General features: G+C 35.1%; 1 protein-coding gene across 11 annotated transcripts in view; it reads right to left on the bottom strand.

Moving 5' to 3' along the window:
- Positions 1-347: 347 nt before the first annotated feature.
- The window catches only part of SOX6 (SRY-box transcription factor 6), a 487,451-nt gene continuing 464,073 nt past the window's right edge, over positions 348-23,725 (bottom strand). For 8 of the 11 annotated variants that reach the window (XM_087950911.1, XM_087950909.1, XM_087950910.1 and 5 more), the window contains 3 exons: positions 14,303-14,536; positions 10,654-10,870; positions 348-9,053 (listed from right to left, as the gene is read on the bottom strand). In XM_087950911.1, coding sequence (XP_087807037.1) covers positions 8,750-9,053; positions 10,654-10,870; positions 14,303-14,536 — 755 coding nt within the window. In that variant the 3' untranslated portion in view covers positions 348-8,749. The remainder of the gene's footprint in view (positions 9,054-10,653; positions 10,871-14,302; positions 14,537-23,725) is intronic. The other 3 variants (XM_087950913.1, XM_087950904.1, XM_087950908.1) reach the window with 1 other exon arrangement.

Raw genomic sequence — 23,725 nt, 5'->3', positions numbered from 1 at the left:
ACAGAAATTAATATAAAGATGAGTGGTTAAGTGGCCACTTTTATTCTTTTCCATTGGTATTACAGAAAATCTTGCCTTGTAGTAATTCCCTGCTAATACATCACTCCTCTAATAAATAAAGAGGCTTGGGGTTATCAAAGCAAGGAATGCCAACTGACCCCAAACCAAAGCCAGAAAATCCAAGCCACTTATGTGACCGGAAGGCATGCTCAATAAGTGGACAGAAAGAGGAAGAGAGGGACACGAGCTTGAGCAGAAGGCATGGGCCAACTGCAGATCTTTCTTCTTGGGATGCCACCTGCCAAAAGGAAAGAATAGGCTACACACAAAAAGCCACACACAGATCATAAAACAAAATTTATCTTTAATCTGTAAGTGTCAACAGCAGTAGAAAATATGGAGTGATGGTGAATAGATTAAGGGCAGAGAGGACAGTCTTGAGGTAAATGAGCATAAATAGGCAGTCGTATAGACACTCCCCTGAGGGTTTAGACCCCCTTATCATGGCGTATATGGCATCACCCAATGATGACATGTTAAATATATCAGGAAAGCACCTTGTGCAAAAAGGGGAATAGAAAGGAGAGGAAGAAGGGGGAAAAGAAGAGCAAGAGCAAGATGAGGAAGAGAACGAAGAGGAAGAAACAAATATCCTTACAAAGATGTAAGTAAGGTGCCAGCGTACACCAGAATATATGATATAAAGAAAGCGTCTTTCCATTTTGTCTTTTATATTCATTTCTGAGGCAGAGGAGAGAAAACTTTTTAAAGTACCACTGAAAAATTATTTAATATTTAATTTACCTCACGTCAATACTGCACAACAAAATCCAATAAGTCTGTTTATGCTATGAAGCAAAGCTAAGAATGATTTTTCCCTCTTAAATTAAGAGTATAGATATTTTTATTTAAAAAAAAAAATCAAAATCCTTAGCAAGCCTGGTTGTCTTTTCAAACTGCTTCAAGAGGAGAGTGTGTGAGAGATGCGATGGCAACCTTTTTAGTTCATTTAAAAATTTTACACTGGACTGTACAAGATTTTTTTTCCTTTTTTGATAAACTATTTACATTTTCAGACTTTTAAAACATATTCAAAGCAGCAATAGACACTAGGGTTTTTTTTCCTTTACATGCCCAAATCATTACCAGCCCTGGGCTCAGGTAGGTACCTGCACTTTGTAAAGAATTTGTACAAGAAAATCTACCAGTTTAAAAATGGACTTACGGGGTGTAAGAAGAGTTTGAAAGAACCACCCCCAAGAGAACCAAAGCATAGTACCTTGATATAGGAAACTTCTGAGGTCTCCCCAACAGCTCTACACAAAACTTTACACTTTGAAACAGCAGCTAGCATTGTCAGTCCAGCATGTCAGTGAATTGTGCTGATTAAATTAACATAGAATACAATTTCACAATATACATCACAATGTCAGGAAAGAAAATGGGTTACAGTAAGTAACAGCTTATAAGCTCATCTTAGGGTAATAAAACATTTGTACATGGCAAATACAATAATGGATAGAAATATTTAAACATTCTAACATTTGCTACAGGAGGAGAGGGGGAGACCTGTGCTTTTGAGAAAGCAAAACACAAATGACAGGAAGACAAACGGAGAATGTGGACTAGCAGTACTGCAATGTGCAGTATACAAACAATTAAATAGTTTGCACATTCCCCAAACTTTTGAGAGCATCAAGGACCTCACTTGGGGTTTTCTAAGAAAGCAGAAGTTATAAAGCAAGCGGATCACTGAACTTCTTTAGAGCTTTCATATTATTATAAACACCAATGGGATAGAGTTTTCTTACAATCATGCTAAAGCCACTCTTCTCTTTACACCAGTGAGCTCCTCTAAATACTTTTCATCAGCTTCCAAAAATTAATTTGGGATGTTATTAAAAAAGGGGGGGTATAAAATCCAATGACAAAGAAATCTAGCTGTTTAAAAAAAAGATCTGTATATTTTTTTCCTTTCTAATATGGGATCACAATACATCAACCATTCACAATATATCAACCATTCAGAGAACAAAGTAGTAAAAGGTAATAGCGGAGAACAGAAAAAAGAAAGCAAAGTAAAATGATTTTGAGAAACAAGAGGACGTAAGTGCTTTTATGTTTTTAAAAACATCAATTGAGGTCACATGTTAGTTTTTTTTAAAGATCATGCTTAAGTGCCAACTTCAGTCTTTAAACATGCATGCAACATTGAGAAGTTCTGAGAGATTTTTTTTTTAAAATTGAAAGTATGAAATACTCTAATACATTCTACCGGCTGTATTTTTTGAACAGTTGTTGGCACTGACAATCCTTTCCAGATATACATACTGTTATATATAAGGTTCTGCTGAAGCTTCAGTTTAAAACATGTTTTGGACTTGAATTGAATGGCTTTGTTGTTTCAATATATATGCTGCTGAAAATTCATACTGCTGATATTTCATCTACCTACTCTAAAATAGGGCTTCGTCTTGAATTTTGTTTTTCTCTACTGGATCATTGTCATTTTTTATTGGGAAAATATTTGTAGCAAAGTAGAAATTAACAGTCAATAAGATGAAAAGCAGCAGAAGCTACAATCAGAGCAGACTTTAACAATGTATCAAGGGATGCTTGCATTTACAAAATCATTTATTTCATTTACACAATTATTCAAACAATCTTTTTTTCCCAATCTTTTTTTTGCTATCCTTGTAAAACTGGTTTTGTATTTATTGTAAGTAACAATCACACTCATTCATACAGAGTGAACACCAGAGTATAAGTTTTGTCCCATCATAAATCTCACTCTTCCTTCTTATACTGCCTCTTGATGACTATGGGGGATCAGCAAGTGATCCAGGGCTTCCCTCAAAGGATGTATTGGCATACCATCATACATTTATATAACAGAAGAGAGTGGTTGCTACTGAATGGCAAAGCAAATGCACTGCATGTACACTAGTCCTGCCTATGGAGACTTGGAAAATGACTCTGAAAAAGTCCCTGGACTTTGCCAAATACAGCACCTCAGAACTCATTTTTTTCCAACCTTCCATGTAAGCCTGCAAAAAAAAATCCACTGCTGTATGAGTTGCATTAACTTTAATACATGGTCTGTTTAAAGTAGCAGCATCTTTTTTTTTCAGGGTGAAATGGAAGTATTAACAACAACGAAGAGCTGCTTTCATGAACAGAGAAGGCCAGGCTTACAGGAGTGCAAACAATTCCTTAGTGTTAAAGCATGCAGAGCCATAATGTACATGTTTCAACTCCCAAGCCTAAACTTTCAGTTTTTAAAAATGCCAACAGCATTGCCTAAAGTTTTCTCCAGAAATCTGCTGCCTACATTGTTTGGATGGTGGATTAAATGCCTTCATATAAGTCTGCATCTCATACTGTGTATTCTAAGAAATAGACATTGCAGATGCTTTCTGTCCTTTTATAAACCCTGTGATAATGTGTTTCAGTTCTTTAAATTCATGTTAAGTTGAATGCTTTTATTATATCTTCTAAACAACACTCTTCAATTGTCAACTAAAGATGTCAGAAGTTATTTTGTTGAAAGTTAAATATTAAATTTTGTGTTTGCAAAGTACAGTTACTCTAAGAATCTAAGTGCATGGCATCACATTCATTTTAAATAAGCATTATCTTGAGACAATATAAAATTATTACTGCCCTTTTATATTTTAATGAAGAATTATAAATGCTACAGTTCTATTTTGACAAGCCAATACTGTTTCACACCAAACACAGATTTTTTTTTAAAAAAATCTATGTTATATTAACAACTGGTACTACTTATTTTAAAAGGCTGGATTAATGGCTAACTCCTCAAACACACTTGATTATTTATTTGTTTTCTTATTTATTTGCCTTCCTATTGACAACTTTTCTAAGTCACATTGGTTGCTTTCAAAAAAAGAACCAAGAACGTCCATCAGGTTTGCTTGAAGCAAATTACAAGAAAACTGTCTCTTTTACAATCCGTTTTTAAAGTTCGTTTAAATATAGCCTCAATTAAATTGGAGGATAGACCTGAGGGGGAGTTCAATACTTAATCCGATCAGTTCCTATTCAGACTATCTTGACAAAGATGTCAAAGAATTGTGAGAACATATAGCTGATCAAGATACTTCAGTTTAATTGAAATAAATGAGACCTAAGTTTGCCTTGTTCTCTAGAGCTAAATAAGGATGTAAGAAATCATCACTTTTGTCACCTGAACTAGAATCACAGACTGCTAGAATGCCCAAAAGGTGTAATTTGTACTTCATGTCCTATGCACTTATTTGCTAATGAAGAAATACTAAGAATCAACTGGCTATGTTATAATTCTTGAACAAATGTTTTACTGTTCTCCCAAACTATAATGCCACTACTACAGAGTAAATATAAGGTTGTTATTTTATAAGCAGGTTGCAATGTTTGAAGTATTTTGTGTTTATTATATGGGATTCAGATTGAAGGGGGCACAAGGGAGCCAACTCGCCAGTTTAGCTATAGGTCCACAATACTGCTGCCACACTGCAGGCATAAAATCTACATGAGGTACAGTGATTTGTCAGCATTTAATATGGACCAATGTACACTGATACAGAACAAAAGTAAATACATAACTTATATATAGCTAAGTATCCATGAACAAAAAATAAAATTCTATCTCCTATGTTATATTTACAATTTTTTAAAAAATCTTAAATGAGATGGTGACTACTAAAGAACCTTGTTTTGAGCTCCAATGATGAATTTTAAAAAAGAAAAAAAATATTTTTGGTTCCCAACGATTGTCCTTCCTTAATTTCTATTGATACTTTAGAGCCAGTATAGGCTAATAAATATCATAAACTGATTCTACAGATTTTAAATTCAAAACCTGTCCAATAAGTCATACTCTACCACCTGCTAATTCGTGAAGAGCCAATCAACGTCAAGAACACAGATTTAAGTTACAAATCATCAACACAGATGGAGGACTGGAGCTCAAACAAAGTATTCATACATATAAGAATCTTGCATAAATAAATGAAATAACAAGACATAAAAAAAATGACTCAAATCCGGCAACTGTGAGGCAGGCCCACACGAGTCTAAACAGATGACTTTTGTTCATGTCGGTTTTTTTTTTTTTGTACAACAGTTTCACATTAGTTAGAAGTGATAAAAAATACCATTTATATCCAGTGCTTATTACACTTACGAAACAACATCTGTGAGTGTGTGTTTTTGTCGTATGAGTAAAATCAAGTTTCAGTCCTAAAGAACAGTCCTTTGTTCTCTGCCAGCCTGCAGAATATTATTTTGGCATGGTCATAGAATTATAAAAAGAAAATAACTCAGGAAACTAAATGTTTGCCCTTGTGCAAAAATAATTACAAAACATACAATGCTAGCAATACAGCATTCTAGCTATGGAAGAAAAAAAAACACAACCCCAGACATGTAGAATGGAGAGAGATTTATAACAGGAGAAACTTGTAGGAAATTAATAAATAGTCATTCTTTAGGAAATAATGGGTTATCTCCCATCCATGCTACATCTATTAGATCAGTTCAAATTCCTAAGCAATCTCAGAGACAACAAAGGATTTTATTTCAGTACTTTAACTAGATAAAGAGGATTCTCTCACCAGCTAATGATAACAAGTGCCTTTACATCTTGGCTAGACCAGTTTCACTGTCATAACTGTGGGATATGAGAGAAGCATTCATTCAAATAAATAGAAAAGATAAATGATTCTATTGTAGACTGTAGAATGGCTGCCAAATGACTGTGCATGTATGCAACCACACATATACCCACACACGTGCACACACACAAATGGTCAGTTGGCTTGCTGCATGGATTAAACTCTCCTATTGTAAAGTTGCAGAACTGCCTTCACTTCTAGAAATAATTACTGGAAACTTATAGGTCGTATTTTTTCTTTTTCTGCTAAAACTACAAGATTTGTGATAGCATGACAATAATCTGGCTCGAACTCTGTTAATGTTGCTAATGAAAACACCAGTCTAAAACCCTCTGAAAAGAACTAGGCAAAAAGATACAGTGGTCTCAATCAAAAGACCAAGTCTCTATGTAAACTTCCCATTGCAAACAGAAACAGAGGGAGCCTCATCTGCCATTCTGGGTAATGGAAGCTCTAGGCACAAAGATATGATTGCAATCGTTTAAGTGTAGAAGAACCTAGGTCATATTTCATAAATTTATTACTTGGTGGTTTATCATCTTTGCCATCCTACAAAGTGCTAAAATGCTATTGAAAAACCTGGCACTCTTATCCCCTGAGCAAGCTAATAAGAATATTCCTCCAGTCTTAAGAATGGCATGTCTGTAGAAGGCAGCCCTCTTGACACAATTCACCCTCATATAATTAAATGGTTTGGATGAAACGTACTACATGGAAAGGCAATGGAGAGGCAGCTGCTCCATTTGGATTAATACCTGATATATTTTCTTAATCACCATTAAACATTCACACTGACAATCTGAATGGCATGGAAAAATTTACCCGCCATACCATAAAATGTCTGTGTGAAACTGGTTCTACTTAGAAGGCATATAAAACTGCAATCTTTCTGGTATACATAGCAGTTAGAAATAGTTGTAACTATTGATAGTCAGATATAAAGAAGAAAGCATTTGTATTATTTTCTCTTCAAATCAAAGAATATTCATGCCTTCTACCTTAGGAGTTGGTGAAAACTCTTAAAGAGTTTATAAGTCACTAACCAGGTTTTGTACTTTGAAATACATTAAATGGATCAATTTCAAATTTCAGTGTTAAATACTGACATCCACAAATGGCTGGATGTTTAATTTGGGAATGCTTTATTTTACCTTGCCCTTGGCTCCTTAGAAATCAATATAATGTATAATAAAACTATATATTAGCACTGAAATAAATAAGAATTTAAATTTCTACAGCAGTTTTGATCTAAAGGACCCGGCATAATTCACAAATACTGACCTTGGGGTATAGCTTTACGTTCTTTCATTTTGTTTTTCTTATATGGCAGATAACAAAGTTTTGAAAATTTTCAAATACTGCTGAGCATATACATCTAAATGAGTAAAGTGAAATTATAAGTAGAAGGATGATCTTTGCATCCTTTTCGGTTCTTTAGAATTAATATTCAACACAGATTATCTGCAAGATTTAAAATTTCTATAATATCATCGAAGGATGATTATTATAACAGGAAGATTTCTAAATAGCGGCAGCACTTTACTCTCTGAGAAGAGAAAGACTATGTTGGATTTCTAGGCTATGTACTAGACAAAGGTTAAGATAATCTAATACATAAACTTAACAGAAATAGTTTTAAGCCTTGCACCAGATACTGTGTTAGGCTACAACTTTCATTATGCCTAGCACTGGGCATACTAGGTGGGGAATATATGAAGTGTTGTCTGACAACATACAATAACTCAAGATTAGAAAACAGAAGTACAGTAGGGAAGCCTCACAAATTATCCTAAAAAGAAACAGCAGAGTAGGTAGATATTGTATGCTCTCCTGTATATGATACTGTTCTACTAATAATAGCATTTTTCCAAGTGTTTCTGACATGTAGAAACACATTTCCTCATGTGTGTGTGTGTGTGAGAGAGAGAGAGAGACAGAGAGAGAGAAATAGAGAGTTATTCCTTTCCAATATTAAGTGCCTCATTATTTTTAAGATACCACACACTTTAAGGGGGAAGGGCTCTTTAAAAGAAATAAAAGGCAAACAAATGATAATGCCGTTACAACAGTACATTTGAAAATATTTTTTTACTACATGGCCCCCTGACATTCTGGAATGAATACATTAAGACCAAATGTAATTAAGACTGAATATAAGAATTCAAAGCAAAGGGACAGAGAATGACTTGAAGGTGGACTTATGTTGCTAAGACAGGCCTGTCTTAGCTGGTGATCACTCTGTTGTGCTTACTCAAGTTTCACACTGATGGTACATCAAGAGGCAGAAGCAATGGAACAAGTGCATTGTAGCAATCATATTCACTTTTTAAGCAATATCCTGTCTCCAGATTCCTGAGTAGTTTACAATTTTCTGGAAAAAGTAGGATTTTCTTTTAAGATATATCAGTATTTTTAAAATGCCAAAGGATTGTCTAAGACTTTACAGTGTCTCCCTTAAGACTTTTTTTTAAATATTAAGATTCAGAAGTTAGGAAAGTTTGGCACATCAGAAGGTCAGCTATATCTCAGGAAATAAAAAGGAATTTAGAGACCTTATTTTAAAAAGGATGAGCTAATACAGATAGATGTACATGCTTAGGACTTCTCCTGTTTCATGATAGGAAATTTGTAGGTTTTTTGTTTTGTTTTTCAAAATAATTCAGAATAAAAACACATTCACAATCTGTAGGCTGGCACAGCATACCTGAGTGAGAATGTAAAACCCCCATTAAAACAGTAACTTAAACCTTTTTATCAGCATCCAGGAAGGGGAAAGAATAGACCAAAAAGAGAGAGAGAGAGAGAGAGAAAGAAAGAGAGATAAGACTTGTAAGAGAACAATTGATTCATATCAGTTTTCAAGTCCCAATGTCTGATACTTAATGTCTTCACCTAAATTGTTTAAAAAAGTTCATGAAAATTAGGGAACAATCTGTGTCACACGATAAGAAACATTTAAGACCATTCTGCAGATGTAACTGTAGGAGCCATACATGCATGCAGGCTCATTTTAAGAACTTTTTGTTCAAAAGAAAAGAAAACAAAACAAAGTCAGAGTAATTCAGCAAACATCCTCAGTTGGCAGCGACAGCCTCGTGGGCTTCGTTTTCACTACTATAGTCTGATTTGGGGTCCTCCTCAAAGTCCTCGTACATTTCCATTTCATCTTCCCCATTTATCATTTCATTTCCAGCCAGGCTCCCACTGTCCGTCTTCATGCTGTAAGTGCTCTGAATGACAGGGATGCTGGGCTCAGGACTAGCAGAAGTGCTGGAGCAATCAGATGTCATCTGAGGCGATGGCGTAGTTGTTGCCATAGTAATAGCACCAGGATAGACCACTCCTGTTCCTGTGGCAATTGGAATCTGAGGCTGTTGCCTACAAGGAAACAAAGGTATGTTTGAAAAGTGCTCCCTACCAATTTAAGAAAGGATGCAGCAGTATCCTCTTAACTCTTTATTTTTAAAACACATTGAACAATTTAATCAACACAGACTTATTTATCAGTGCACTGATGATGTCATCTAGTTTGGTAACAAAACATCTGCAAGCAACCAATCAAGCTCAGAGAGCACCAAGGACCCCACAATTCAACCCTGAGTTACAAAGATTCTCTTCTATAAGTATTTATGATGTCTTTTCTTGGTTTTGGTTTGGTTTGAAATCTGAAGGGAACTGTACCCACATTCATTTGATTATGAATGCTAGTGTCCACAATATCCATAATCTAAATAAAACAGGGTCCTAGACCTAGACCTAGACCATGAGGACATATCTTCTCCAACTCCTCAACATAATTTTATTGGGCTTTAATTGCTATATAGTGATATGATGTTCTTAACTGAATATGTAACTGACATATTTGAGTATCTCTTGCTGCAAAGCCAGTCTTCTGTCCCTCTCAGATTGCCTTATTGTCTTAAATGAGGATTATATTCTAATCTTAAATCATATTTCCAATTTTTAATCTAAATTTGAGTTACATAAAAAAATAAAAATTTAACCTCCAGCGTGTTAAGCCATAAGCAGTCAAAATCAATGATCTAGTTTCCTAGATATCTGATATGAGATTTCCATTCAATATTAGAGTCTGAAAATTTGCTCCAGAATTTATTGTTAGAATAATAAATAAAGAATCAATGAAAAGACAGAAGTTCACTAGCAATAACAGGAAGAAGAATAAGTTTCCATAGCAAGCAGTATTTACAGTGGACTTTTTCTTTTTTAAATTGGATATATACCAGTGGAAGAACTCTCAAGTGAGAAGAAAAAAGTTAACCCGTCAGGATTTAATTCTGGTTATTTTAATTAAAGCATATTGTTTGGTATTTTTTTCTAAGGAACATTGGTTAAGCAGCATTACTGTTGCTTAAAATACAGATAGTAATATACAAATTCGGTCCATTCCTATATCTGTTTTAATATTTTGAATTCTCTTTTAAAGATTGATATTCATTAGGTGCAAATTTCTTTTTCTTGTTCCATTATGCAGTTTTCTCAATGAACATTTTTGTAAACAATTGCAATTTATGTGAATGGTTTTGAAATGTATAGATTTTATATATTTTTGATTTGATGATCTGCATCATAAAATTTGATGGGTGAAGATTTCAGGAACTTTCAATTAGATAAAATTGTATTAATCATGAAGTAAATGAATTAATTCCCATCCATATCGTAACAGTAATGAGGAAGTAAATTTTACATTGGTATCAATTTAAAAGCAATGTAATACTAATGAATCCCAGCTAATTCATTGTGGATCAGATTATCATCAATTGTTAATGTCACTACAACGGAGTTGGGTGCGTTTGTGTGTGTGTATGTGTGTGGAAATGGTTAATCATGGGCTAATCTTAATTTAAGGTTAAATCTCAACCCTAAGTAGGAATGGGACAACTGTTGGGAAGAGATGAAATTCACACATTTTGATTATTTTGCTGGAAAAAAAGGGGGGAAAACCTACTCAAATACCTACCCTACGGTAAAAAATTGCCTCATCTCCTGTCGTCGAGACCTCATTAGTTGTTTATATTCTCCAATGCGCAGTTTTTTGCCATCAACAATGCAAGTGCGTTTTGGTCTGGGTTTATATTTGTAATTAGGGTATTTTTCTAGGTGGATTTTACTTAATCGTGCTTGCTCTTCATAATAAGGTTGTTTCTCTTGGTTTGACATGGATTTCCAGCGGGAACCTGCATAGAAAATATATATATATATATAACATCAGTGAATTGTTGAATCTATTCATTTTGGGGGTAATAAACTTCTAAAAAGAAAGTAGGAATCTGGCTATATGATAATTCCAACAATCTCTGACCATTAACCATTATGAATCAGTCTTACTGAAGTTGGTCCAACAATATCAGGCCAAAGATTCTCCAAGCTTGTACTCAATCATAATCCAGAAATTTTTTAAATGCCTTAGCCAAGCCAAATCAAACTAATTGTCATATGTTCTTCTCAAATGTTACCAACCTTTCTCATGCTTCATGCAAGTCACAAGAGCAAAACTAAGGATATTAGCTCTGTCTCCCTCTCCAACCTCATTGTCCTTATGAGCAGGGCAAAATATTAGAGGCAGAAACTTCTTGTAATAGGGGTTACCCTTCAGTGTAGAAGGTAATCTCTACTACAGAACCTCCACTTACACAATAGATGAAACCTTCTCCTTCAGAGTTTCAGCCTGAACATGAGGCAGGTGATAAGAATGAAAATACGGACTGAATGGCATATTGTGATAATTAAATTTCAGAATATGTGAAGAGGAAATAAAACTTTTCAAGTAACTTTATGATGTATTTAAGAATTTTTGTTCCTGTATAAAGCAGTCTTCATAACATATTCAAAGAGATCCGGATTGTTGATCATTCCTCCATACAATCATACCAAAGTGGCTTATTATCAGAACAATCTAATTAATCACTAAACTGGCATCATGAAAAAATAGACAACAAAAATTGAAATGAAATATTTAATTTCTGTGTAGGGTGAAATAAAGAACTCATCATAGTTATGTTAAATGTGATAATATTTAACATAACTACATGCTATCTATCAGGAAATTCTTGGTATATCCTTGAGACAAAGATCAACCCGCCATTACTTCTACTACTCAATTATTAATCTATTAAGAGATAGTATCAGAAAATTTTTAAAGGCTGCATAACTAATACCATCCATCATATTGGATCTGAGGCTTTTTTCTACTAACATTATTCTTCAGTTCTACATTGCAAATATATTTTACATCTAAAGTGACATTTAACTTTTTTTGAAATGGAAGGCTTATAGGATAAGGAAAAAAATACTTATTACTTTTTTAAAATCTCAGTAAACATACCTAAGCCCTTCACTATACTAAAAATATCTGACTTAATTACTTGGTTGATCTTGAAATCAATCCACAGCTTCTGAATATGTATTTCTGAAAGTTAAAAAAAAGTCTTATAAATGTATTAAATGTCATAATCTAAGAGTAAGCAAATTGCATTTTAGAGATGATCCTCTAATCATCTTGGCTTTGATTTAACTTTCTTTGTGACTGATTCAGTGACCCCTCATTATGTAATATATTTATATAAATTATAGGTTAGATTAAGTGTAAATACTTAAAACTTCCATGAAAAGTACACATGCCATATCATTACTAGTTTTAATTTCGACAAAAAATAATCAAACTACATTAATAAAAGAATACCTAACATTAAAGGGTGAAATAGGATATGTTGCTTATACAGAATTACTTAAATAGCAGATATTTCTTTTAAAAGAAAAAACTTTCAGCTGGTTAAAAATGATTACAGCTGTGGTCAACATGGGTGAAAGCTATTGTTTTACTAAAAGCTTTTATACTTCAACAAATGGAAAAAATGTATAAATATTATCCAGAGTCAGCAAAACTCTGTCAACAGTTTTAATATTTTCAACTTTTTTTGTTATTGTCCTGGAAAATGTGTACCAATATTATATGTAAATTGTCACATTTTCTTTCCTCCTCTCTTTTCTTCTTTCTCTGGTGGTGGCAAGGTAATTCCTGGCACATTACATTTCTTTAAAAACATATGATTGCTGGCACCTCTGAAATATTTATACTGAATGTTTACATTTCAATGAATACTCTTACTATACTTGCAACAGGTTTTTTTTTCTTTAAAGAATGCACACAAATAATGTGGACTCCGTATATAGTTGCCAAAACTAAAACAGTACATGTTTTATAGAAAACTGAAAGACTATTCATATGACATACTAAAAACAGTAGACAAACATAAGCACTTCTATGAAAAAAACACCACATTTTTTTAGAACAGTTACTCTTATTTCTAGAGGGTTTTCTGAATAACTCTTAAAGAAAGAAAAAGGCCTATAAAAAAATAGTTTTGTTAAAATGTGTAATAATGTCAAATACATTCAATTCAAATGGTAATTGTTTGTCTATTAGTTAAAATTGCAATCTTCATTTACAATCTTAATTTAAAGACTTGATGGAAAAATATCTGTTTCCCTTCCCAGTCAACCTTAGCGACATTGTAATGCTTCAAACAAATCTTGAATCTTAAGTCTGTAAAAAAATCAATAGATTAATTTTTTTGTGAGATAAAGCCTAACATTCGGTACCTGGAGTTTTAAAAAATGTAAATAAAATATACTTAGGTATTGAATTCTCAAAACATTTCTATTTAACTCTCTTATTGTTTAGATGCTAGGAAAAATGGTTAACATTCAGTTTGAATATCACATTACTGCAGTGATGGGCTGCTACTGGTTTGCACCAGTTCTAGCGAACCAGTAGTTCCGGTGAACAGTTGGCTCCGCCCACCCACCCCTGCCTTTTCCTGTCCTATATTTCCCTGTTTTTAGCTCAGCTGATTCTTGCAACACAGAGGATTGCCACACCTCAGCTGTTTTACTTACCAGTGCTGACACAGAAGGTAAGTTTTTCAGCTTAAAATGGGTGGTTTTTGAATGCTGCGTGCATGGCTCACCAAACCAGTTGTTAAATCAGTTGCAGGCCACCACTGCATTACTGCCGAAGCTATTTATTCATGCTCATTTAAATATATTCCCAGTGTAAAAAATTATTAGACAATTTCCTCTTGCAGAAAGCTCATATTTCTAATTTCCTATGATTTCTTATATATAGGTGCAATAATCTACTGCTAATTATCTCTGTACAACATAATGCTGCTGACAAACAGGTGTATTGCTCTGTTCCATCTAAGAAGACGAGCTATACTAAAGTAACAACGTTTTGTTAGTGAATAATTCTCTGGTTTGGGTAATTCACCTATAGTATTTTTGATGGGACCGTATACTCCCCTAAAAAAATAAGGCATATCTCAGAATTCCTCACAGAACTAAACAGATCAATATAGGTCCAGTGTCAAAAAGCACTTTTTTCTACTTTGAGCTAGATTATAAAACAAGACAAAGCAGTACAAGTATTAAAATATATTAAATCATAAATCTTAGAGATACAACTGAGTGGTGTTATCTTCAATAATTAGTTATACTAAAACCCACAGATATTTGCTTGGCATTAAGTATGGAAAAGGCATCCGTTTTCCCCTCAGAAATGGATCGATTCCAACTGAGATGCTTTGTACATTTGAATTAGTACTTACCAAGAATTTTGCTGATGTTGGAGTTGTGCATGTCAGGAAAAGCTTGAAGAATTTTCCTGCGTTCATCCTTTGCCCAAACCATGAAAGCATTCATTGGTCGTTTGATGTGCGGCTCACTGCTACTTCGTCCCCGGGCATCTCTGTAGACTCGAGCTTCAGCCACAGTAGCACCTCCTGTTGGCCAACAATAATACTGCTGTAGTTTAGCTGCAGAGCCATTCATTGCTTTACTTCCTGTAATGCCAGAGCAGGAAGAAAGGAGATGGATGCCAACATTATTATTATGTTATCTGGATTAGGGATAGTTTCATAGGTCCTTCCCATTTGCTTTTTCCAGAATTATGAATGAATACTAAATTCAACTATCAATTTAATCAATGTTGGTGTTTCTTGGATACTTGCTATCCTTCTCTTGAGCAATGAATGTAACACATTTGTGATACTTGACTGAAATATTGGGATGAGAGACTGATATACTGTACATTTAAAAATAATGTACGGTACATTTACACACAAAAAAGTGATGCAAATAATGATAAAAATGAAGTGCATCATAGGAACAAAATGTAACTGCCGTATACTATAATTATGACAAGACAAAAATTTTAAAAAAACTTTATTTTAGATCACTGACAAATCCTCAGTGACTTTGAAATCTTGATGAAAACTAAACTGGTGGAAATCTGCAAAACACTTTTGATTTTATAGTGTGGACAAATTTTATATTTCATCACTTTTGAATCTATTTTTTTTCAACTACACAGAAACCTAACCCTGCCAACTGTTGTTAAAAAATCAACTGTAGTTTAAGCACACAATTATTTTGATTGTTCTGTACAAGCAATTCATTTTTATGGATAAAATTGTGGAACAGAGGATGCATAACTAATATGCTACCTTTTTGCCAGCATGTCTACAGTACATTAATTTCATTTAAAATGCACTGACCATACAGGATAAATTGATTTCACTTTATATGATGTTGACAGCCATGTTTATTGTGCAGTGAAATGTAGTGTAGCTTCAGGCTGACAATATCCATCAACACAGGGCAATATGTTGACTGCTGGGCCAGATGAAGACATACATTATCCTAGAAGCAAAACACTTACTTATATGTGACACTGTCTTCTCTTAAGGATCACCAGAGTAATTTATGAAGCCGTCAATACCATTACTTTAAAACTGACACCAGTTTTACCACAGCATGCAGATAAAAGACAAGTCTGCTGTGAATGTCAAATGCAATATTTTAACAGTAGCATAAGTTTAACTACTGTGCCATGGCTTTCAACATTTGCTAGCAATAACTATTACCGTAGCCTCTCTATCATAACACCAAGTAGATGGAAATGTATCTGGTATCTAACAAAAAACAGTAGACCCAAAATGGAGTCTTGCTGCAGAAGCTCAATGTGTAATTTTGCACATACAGTGTCTTTAATACCAGCACTCTAACTGGATTTTAGTATCAGGTTTCACTGTTATTTCAAATATGAAAGCACAAACATATTGATATCATTCAGTTTTAAATTCCTAAGTGTGCAGTAGGAATGGATGAGACATTAATTTTGCATGTCTATGTCTGTGCGCATCTGTGTGCATGTGTGTGTGTATGTGAGAAAGAAGAGACAAACTTCAACTATATTTTTTTAACACGCAGAATAAACATTTATGCCTTAATCAGCCAACTTTTAGTGGTTTAATCAACTATCTCAATCAATGTATATTTGGGGATCAGTATCAGGTAAGAGATTCCCCTCCCAGTCCCAAAATGTTGCCTCATCATGGTGGGGCGGGGAGTGTTCTAGGGAGGATGAAGAACATCTGGCATGTACATCAAGAACATATTCTCCCAGCAAGAGGTCATCTCAGCTGTCTAGCAGGCAAGCAGGCAGCTAACTAGAAAGGGATTGGAGATGGATGATCATGTTAGTGACAAGAACAAAGACTTAATTTCATGTTGTACCACAAAAGGCAATGGTAGATCTTTCTTATATTTTATCAAGAAAATGATGTGGATAGAAAATATACAGTTACTGACAATATAGTTCATGATGGTGGGCCTCTGATGGATGATATTCAACTGAAAAAGAGCTTTGTATATTTTACTAATAGTGCTTTTGACACTGGAAAGCCTTCCAGATATGTTGTTGCTAGTGTTGCCAAGCAGAACAAGAAAATCTAAAGGTGCAGAAATATTGAGAACGTGAAACACGAGAATCATAAGCATGGGAAAGTTCAACACAATGAAAGATGGAATTAATCAATTACACATTAACATATCAGATTTCAGTGAACTGAAATGGGCTAGATTGGACATTTTTTCAATCAGAAGATCACACTGAAGAATGTTATTTATTTCATTTTAAGGAAGGACATAGCAAAACCAGTACTGATATGTCAACTCAAGTTTATAAATGAATTAATCATTCAATATGACAATTCTCCAAATTTATAGCAGCAATAAGTAGACTATCGGAAGAGCTGAAGGAATGGGTTGGAAGCAGATCATTTGATCATCCTGAAGAGGTCCCTAAGATATACCAGTTTGATGGTATATAATCAATATAAGATGACAGTTTATATGTAGAGACTTAATTCAGCCACGTTCATGAAGTAGAACAAATCTATCCTGTTTTGGATGAGATCACAGTCTCTCTGACGCAATGCATTTGCAGACAGGGATTCTGTTGGATTCAGGCCACCCCTAAAAATCTAAGAAATCTATAGTGACACACAGGACTTTTCACAAGCATAGAATTCTAGAACAAACACAATCTTTCCTGAATAGAGATAGCCCATCTTCAGTTATCCATGCCCCAGTAACCTATTTAAACTACTACAATATAGTGGAACTACCTTTAAATCTCTTGAAAACTTGGTAAATTCAAAAATAGTGTTGCTAAGATACTAATTGGGACTGGCTAGTTTGTTAGTTCTTAAAATGGTATCGAGCCAAAAGACTTTGCTGTTACAATGGCGAAAATATTGTTTATACATCTGGCAGCAGGAAAGATTTGTTTTTGCAATAAATTTTGCTAGAATGACAGTTTAGTCTTTTGGTAAGATATACCTATGGCTAGATACACCACCACCCTTCAGCCTGCAATTGTAGTTACCAGACAGCCTGAATCAGCATATGAGAAGCACAAACATCATTTGATTGGAAAACCAATGCCTCAATTTCTTTAGAAACGTTCTTTATCAAAAACATACTGAAGGCATTGAATTAGTTTATCAGGTTCTTACAATCATCTTGGTCTAATCTTGTGAATCTAATACAAGCAAATGGCCAGAACATATTTCTGCACTTCTGAGCAATCAGTCAGAAATATTTGCTGAAATATAAACTGTAAATTATTTGGAGAGATTATATCCCAAGATACATTTACTAAAGCAAAAGGAGAAGACTTTGCCCTGGCATTTATTTTATCTTAGTGTTCATTTGTTAAGAAACAATTCTTAATCAGAGTTATAAATCACAAGCAGACCAAGAAAATCATGAAACTTCTATCTCCGTCTGTCTTGAGCAAGCCTACACTTGAAAGATTTGGAAGTAAAGCCAGTAAAACCTTGAACTTCTCTATTTGATTTCTAAGTGAATATTTGTGTTTCGGCCTAAGGGCTGCTACAAAAGAATGTGTGTTAAATGAGCTTCTGCAAATAATTAACCATCATGTAATATCCCATACCCTTAAACATCTTACCACTATAGGAAGAAGTTCAGCATATTATAAATGACAAAAAGTGCTTCTGTTTATAATATTTACTATATCACAGATATATTGTTAATTCACTAAGGCCACAGAGATTTAGTTAAAAAGTTAAAAGCATCAATATTTGCGCCTTGCAACCTTGAATCTATTACCCTTAAGAAATAAATTATTTGTAAAATTACAAATAATTGCTACAGCATTTAAACATAAGCCAAAAAGTAAAACAAAAACAAAAACAACTTTCTTTAAAATATGCTTATGGAATTTCAGCAACTTTGCAACTTCTAGTAACTACGGATTGATATATGTTAATCGAGTCTGAAGTCTGCCTAAGTTTATACTAGCTGACATTTATGTATGAAAGAGAATCTACTTGTGCACTGAAATACTCCTCAGATTTTTGTAATATGGTTTGCAACACAAAATGATGTAAATGATATCAAGAAAAAGTCAAAATGGGTTTAATTGGGGAAAGTGTGCAAAAACTACATTAGAAAAGGATGTAATATAATAGTGAGACAGAAATGAGGAACAATTATCAGAAAAAACATCAGTGTTATAGAAAGAAAAAAATTAGTTCAGGCTCAAAAATATGGTGTGTGTGTGTGTGTGTTCCAGTAGCAAACAACAGATCTTATGGCATCTCAGCTGCTTGGAGACCCATATCTGGTCTCTAAAACTTAAATTTGAAACAGAATGCTGAAAATGCATTTGTTGAAGTTTTTCTTTTTAAAAAAAACTACATGCTCGCATTTTATGACAAACAGACTATATGGAAGTATACCATTTCTAATTCAGCTACAAAAGCATAGCTTTCTGAAGTTCAGAAACTACTAGAAACAGATTAAGATTTGGTTCAAAAAAATATAACAGTGCTAGCTGTGGCTCCGCATTATTTTAGATTTCTTTGCTCCTTTTAGCTGAGCCTTTAAATATGGTATCATGGGAATCATGATACCATATTTATAGGCTCCAATTTAAAGAGGTAAAAGTTACCTAAATATTCAAAATGAAGAGTTTTGTGATGCCTTAACAATTATGACTTCTTTTACTGTATACATCTTTATGCCATATTTATATGAAATTTATATAGCACTCTGTGTTTGTGTGTGTGTGTGCGTGTGTGTGTGTGTGCACCCATGTGTGCCTATATACTCAGGTATATATCTTTTTCAGAGCTCTGGTTCACATATATGATGACAAACGTTCATGTGATAATATACAGTATTTGTAATTCAAATGCATTACATTTCCGTGTCCATAGTCCTAGCTATAGTCATAGTCCTAGAGTTTTAAATCTTTACCAGTATTTAAGCAAACCATATTAATTTATTTAAAATTTTTAGACTATGGAATATTTGCAGGGCACTGACCTATTAGAATAAGTAAAACTATCATAATAAATATAACAGCAGCAGCATTCATAACAAACTAACATTGGTTGGAAAGAGAAAAGTGTTCCTTTTTCACAGATGCAAAATAGGGAATCTACATTCAAGGCGAAGAATAGAGACATGTAATTGTATTTTTGGGTTGTTTGTTTCTAAAAAAGCAGCCCTGAATTGTGATATTCTGAACCGGCATGGCTGCAGAAGACAGGTCTCTTTTCTATGCCACACTCCATTCTCCCGAAACATCAGCAAGAAGAATCAAAGGGAATTCCCTAAGGTCAGCTCTGAGGAAACATAAACCTCTAATTCAATAAACGCAGCTACTGCTCTGAAAAAGAGCTTATTATTGCAGTATCCATATGGAGTCAATTGTGCATTAATGACTAATCAATCCCTCCCTTTTCTATTCTACTTATAGTGTCACAAGCCATGTTTAGATTAGACCATTTCCTGCTTAGGATCGCTCAAGATGTCTTTTGTTCTTTCAGGGCTGCTCTGATGGAGGCAGCTTAAACAAACACCCAGCCCAAGTGGCGCAGGAGTTATAAACTGCCATATGTGAATGAACAAAGGGGCCAGACTAAAGCCTTTTGTGGTATTTGTTAATGTTTTTCATCTGAGCTTTAAAAGACCTAATGACTTTGTGGTGAGTTGATGCATGTTGCTCGTGGCTTTGCAAAATGAAGGAAATTTTAGCCTTTTAGATTTCAGCATGTATTTCCCACTGATCCTAGAGTTCTTTTTGAGCATTTCAATTATTTTACACTGTCAAATATAGCTCTTTCCTCTTCTCATCTGGTTCATGAGAATGGATTCATTCACACTGAGGTGAACATCATCCCCTCCAGAATTATCATGTTTTTGGCTTTGGGGAAAGGAGAAAAAAATCTTAACTTACTTGGAAAGAAAGTAATTTTCTCCCTAACTTAAAAACAGGCAATATAAATGTTTATCATAAGTTTCAGCTTGTGGGGTGCCACAGGGCTCAACACTCTCTCTGTTGTTAATTACCATGTACATGAAACTGCTAGGATAGGTCATCCACAAATTTGGGGTCAGGTGTCATCAATACGCTGATGATATCCAATTATACATCTTGACCCCAGGCCAACAAATTGATACTGACAAAGTCTTGGCCCAACACATGGAAGTTTTATGGTTCTGGCTGGGGAGGGCCTTCGCATGAATTTATTTGGTACATGAGTTGTACCCATCCTTGTCAGACAGTCACATTTTGTCAGGCCTCAAGAACCAAGAAAGACACATGGAGTTACTTCTGAGCAGTTTCCTTTATTGTTCCTCAGCTATTCAGAAACTAAAGCAAACTATTTGCATCACACTAAAGCAGCTATTTGCATCACTATAGAGATACTCTGAAAAGAGTTAGGGAGAATCTTTCTTAACTTTCTTCCTCCAACCAAACTTTTTATGCTTCACTGCTTCTTTGCCTTCTGACATTCAGCCCCACCCACCTGGGAATCCAGACTACATTTTACCACAGCGGTGGTAGGATTCAAACTTTTTTACTACCGGTTCTGTGGGCATGGCTTGGTGGGCATGGCAGGGGAAGGATACTGTAAAATCTCCAGCCAGAGGTGGTTCTCCAAACTACTCAAAATTTCCGCTACCGGTTCTCCAGAACTGGTCAGAACCTGCTGAATACCACTTCTGCACCACACCTATTCTACCACACCCATGGTCACCTGACTGGATTTATATAATGTTCTATACAGAAATGATCTTGAAATGTCCCCACTCCCAACAAGCAACAACTAGTTCTGAATGTAGTGACATGTGCAATGATGGATGTGCTAAGTATGCCTAAGGTCCTCACTGTTTCATGAATTACAGTGGCCACCAATTGTCTATTGGGTACAGTTCATAGTGCTGATTATTTACTGTGAAGATCGTCATTGCATAATGAATGGCTATATACTTAAGTAAGTAAAGTACTTGTCTTTGTATATTTGTGTCTATCCAGTGAGGTTAGGAAAAGTGGGTATGCTTTGGGTCTCATCAACCAATGTCATATTAGTATGTGGGATTCAAGAAGTGCACAGGTAGTCCTCCACTTACGACCAAAATCGAGACCAAAATTTATGTTAAGTGAGATATTTGTTAAGTGAATTTTGCCCCATTTTACAACCCTTCTTGCTGCTGTTGTTAAGTGAATCACTGCAGTTGATAAGTTAGTAATCCGGTTGTTAAGTGAATCTGCTTCCCCCATTGGCTCTGCTTATCAGAAGCAAAAGATGATCACATGACCTTGGAACACACAGCAATGCTTGTACATATGAGTCAATTGCCAAGCATCTGAATTTTAATCACGTGACTGTGGGGAATGCTGCAAAGGTCGTAACTGGAAAACAGCTGTCGGTCACATTTTTCACTTCTGTTGTAACTTTCAACGGTCACTAAATGAATTGTTGTAAGTGGAGGACTACTTGTATTTCTAGGTAATTGCACTTGCCTTATGAAATGATATTTCCCATGGAGATTTGTATTATCCTACCTGAATTACTTTCCAAACTTGGTTTTTGGATGATTCTCAAGTTCCTCTGGCCTTTTGGTTATGGGGCAGGGGTGTCAAATTCATGTCATCACGAATGTGTCACTTGATGTATCGGGACTTTTCCCCCCTTTGCTAAACTGGCCAGCACGTGACATATCCGGCCTGCAAGCTGGGAGTTTGACAGACCTTGTTATAGGGAATCATGATTTCTAATCTCAGGAAAACTTTATATGCATACAGTGGGGTTCCCATTACAGTTACTGTCTCTATTGTAGGCACAGCAAGAGCAGGAATGATCCTCTTGTGCTGTTAATCAAACCATGGAGTGAAAAAATATAAATGTATAATGACAAATGTTGAAGGAAAACTCTTCCACATTCTAATCAATTGCACTCTGTGTTTTGCAGTACAGTTGAAAAAATAAGACATTCGTAAAACATCTCTTACAAGCAAGATACCGTATTTGCCGGCGTATAAGACGACTTTTTTGCCCCGAAAAACATGCCTCCAAGTGGGGGGGTCGTCTTATACGCCGGTATATCCACTGCCGGCTTTCGGATGCTTGTTGGGCGCAGCGAAGGCGCCTCTGGCTTCCTGGATCCCCTGCGTCGCTTCCGCTTCATCCCGCTCGCCTCGCTCCACCCGAGGCTGCAGCCTTCCTGCTTTTCCCACGGCCCCTGGCACTCTGCCCTGCCGCTGCAGCCCCGGGATTTCTGGAGGGCGTTTCCGGTGGTGGTGGGGGTCGTCTTATACGCCGGGTCGTCTTATACGCCGGCAAATACGGTATACAGGTAGTCCTCAACTTATAGCCATTTGTTTAGTGACCGTTCAAGGAACAAAGGCACTGAAAAAATGACTTAAGGCCATTTTTCACATCAACTATCATTGCAGCGTCCTAGTGGTCATATGATCAAAATTAGGATGCTTAGCAACTGGCATGTATTTATGACTGTTGCGGTGTCCCTGGGTATCATGTGACCACCTTTTGCAACTTTCTGACAAGCAAAATCAGATTCACTTAACCACCTTACTAATTTAACAACTGTAGTGATTCACTTAATAATTGTGGCAAGAAAAATGGGGCAAAACTCATTAAACAACTGTATTGCTTAGCAATAGGAATTTTGGGCTCAATGTAGTCATAAGTTGAGGACTATCTCTATAACACTTTTCCCTTTAAAAGCAATCACCACATAGGAAACACATGTTCATGTTTCAACTAACTTCTCTGTTAAGATTCATGACACGTGCTTCTTCGTAGGTATATACACGAAACAAAATATATCTAAGTATATTTCAGTACACCTGTTTGTAACAGATGTATACCCACCCACCCCAAATACAATGTTTGTTTCAGAAAAGCTCAGACTTTAGAGTCTTTCTTTTCATATACATCTGTGTCTTGTATTGTTGTTCCTTTTGGCATTACAACTTGGCTCAAGAATCAATTTTGCTGTCAAAAAAAGAAGAAGAAGCAAAGCCAACATTTTGAAATGTCCAGTGCCAATATCCTCAATGTCCTAAGGGAGGCAATTGTTGCTTTCCCCAAATTGTCACTCATTTGAAGTGCTGTATAGCTCAAAAGGAAATAGTTCCTAGGTATGTTCTTCAGTAAAAGACCACTATATTCTTTTATATAAAATACTTTAAAATAATGTTGCTAGTTGGACTGACATTTTTCTGCCTTCTGCACAGAGGTGGATTTGAAGCTGTACAGATGCAGATAGACAACTCAACAAGACGTCCATAACAAATTACATTTATTGGTTCATCAGGTATCCTCATAACTCATGTTTGTGAT

This window comes from Notechis scutatus, chromosome 1 (genome assembly GCF_049901735.1).
Source record: "Notechis scutatus isolate UNSWTSFEM ecotype Mainland chromosome 1, rNotScu1.2, whole genome shotgun sequence".
NCBI lineage: Eukaryota > Metazoa > Chordata > Lepidosauria > Squamata > Elapidae > Notechis > Notechis scutatus.
This window is presented reverse-complemented; position numbering and strand designations above follow the sequence as displayed.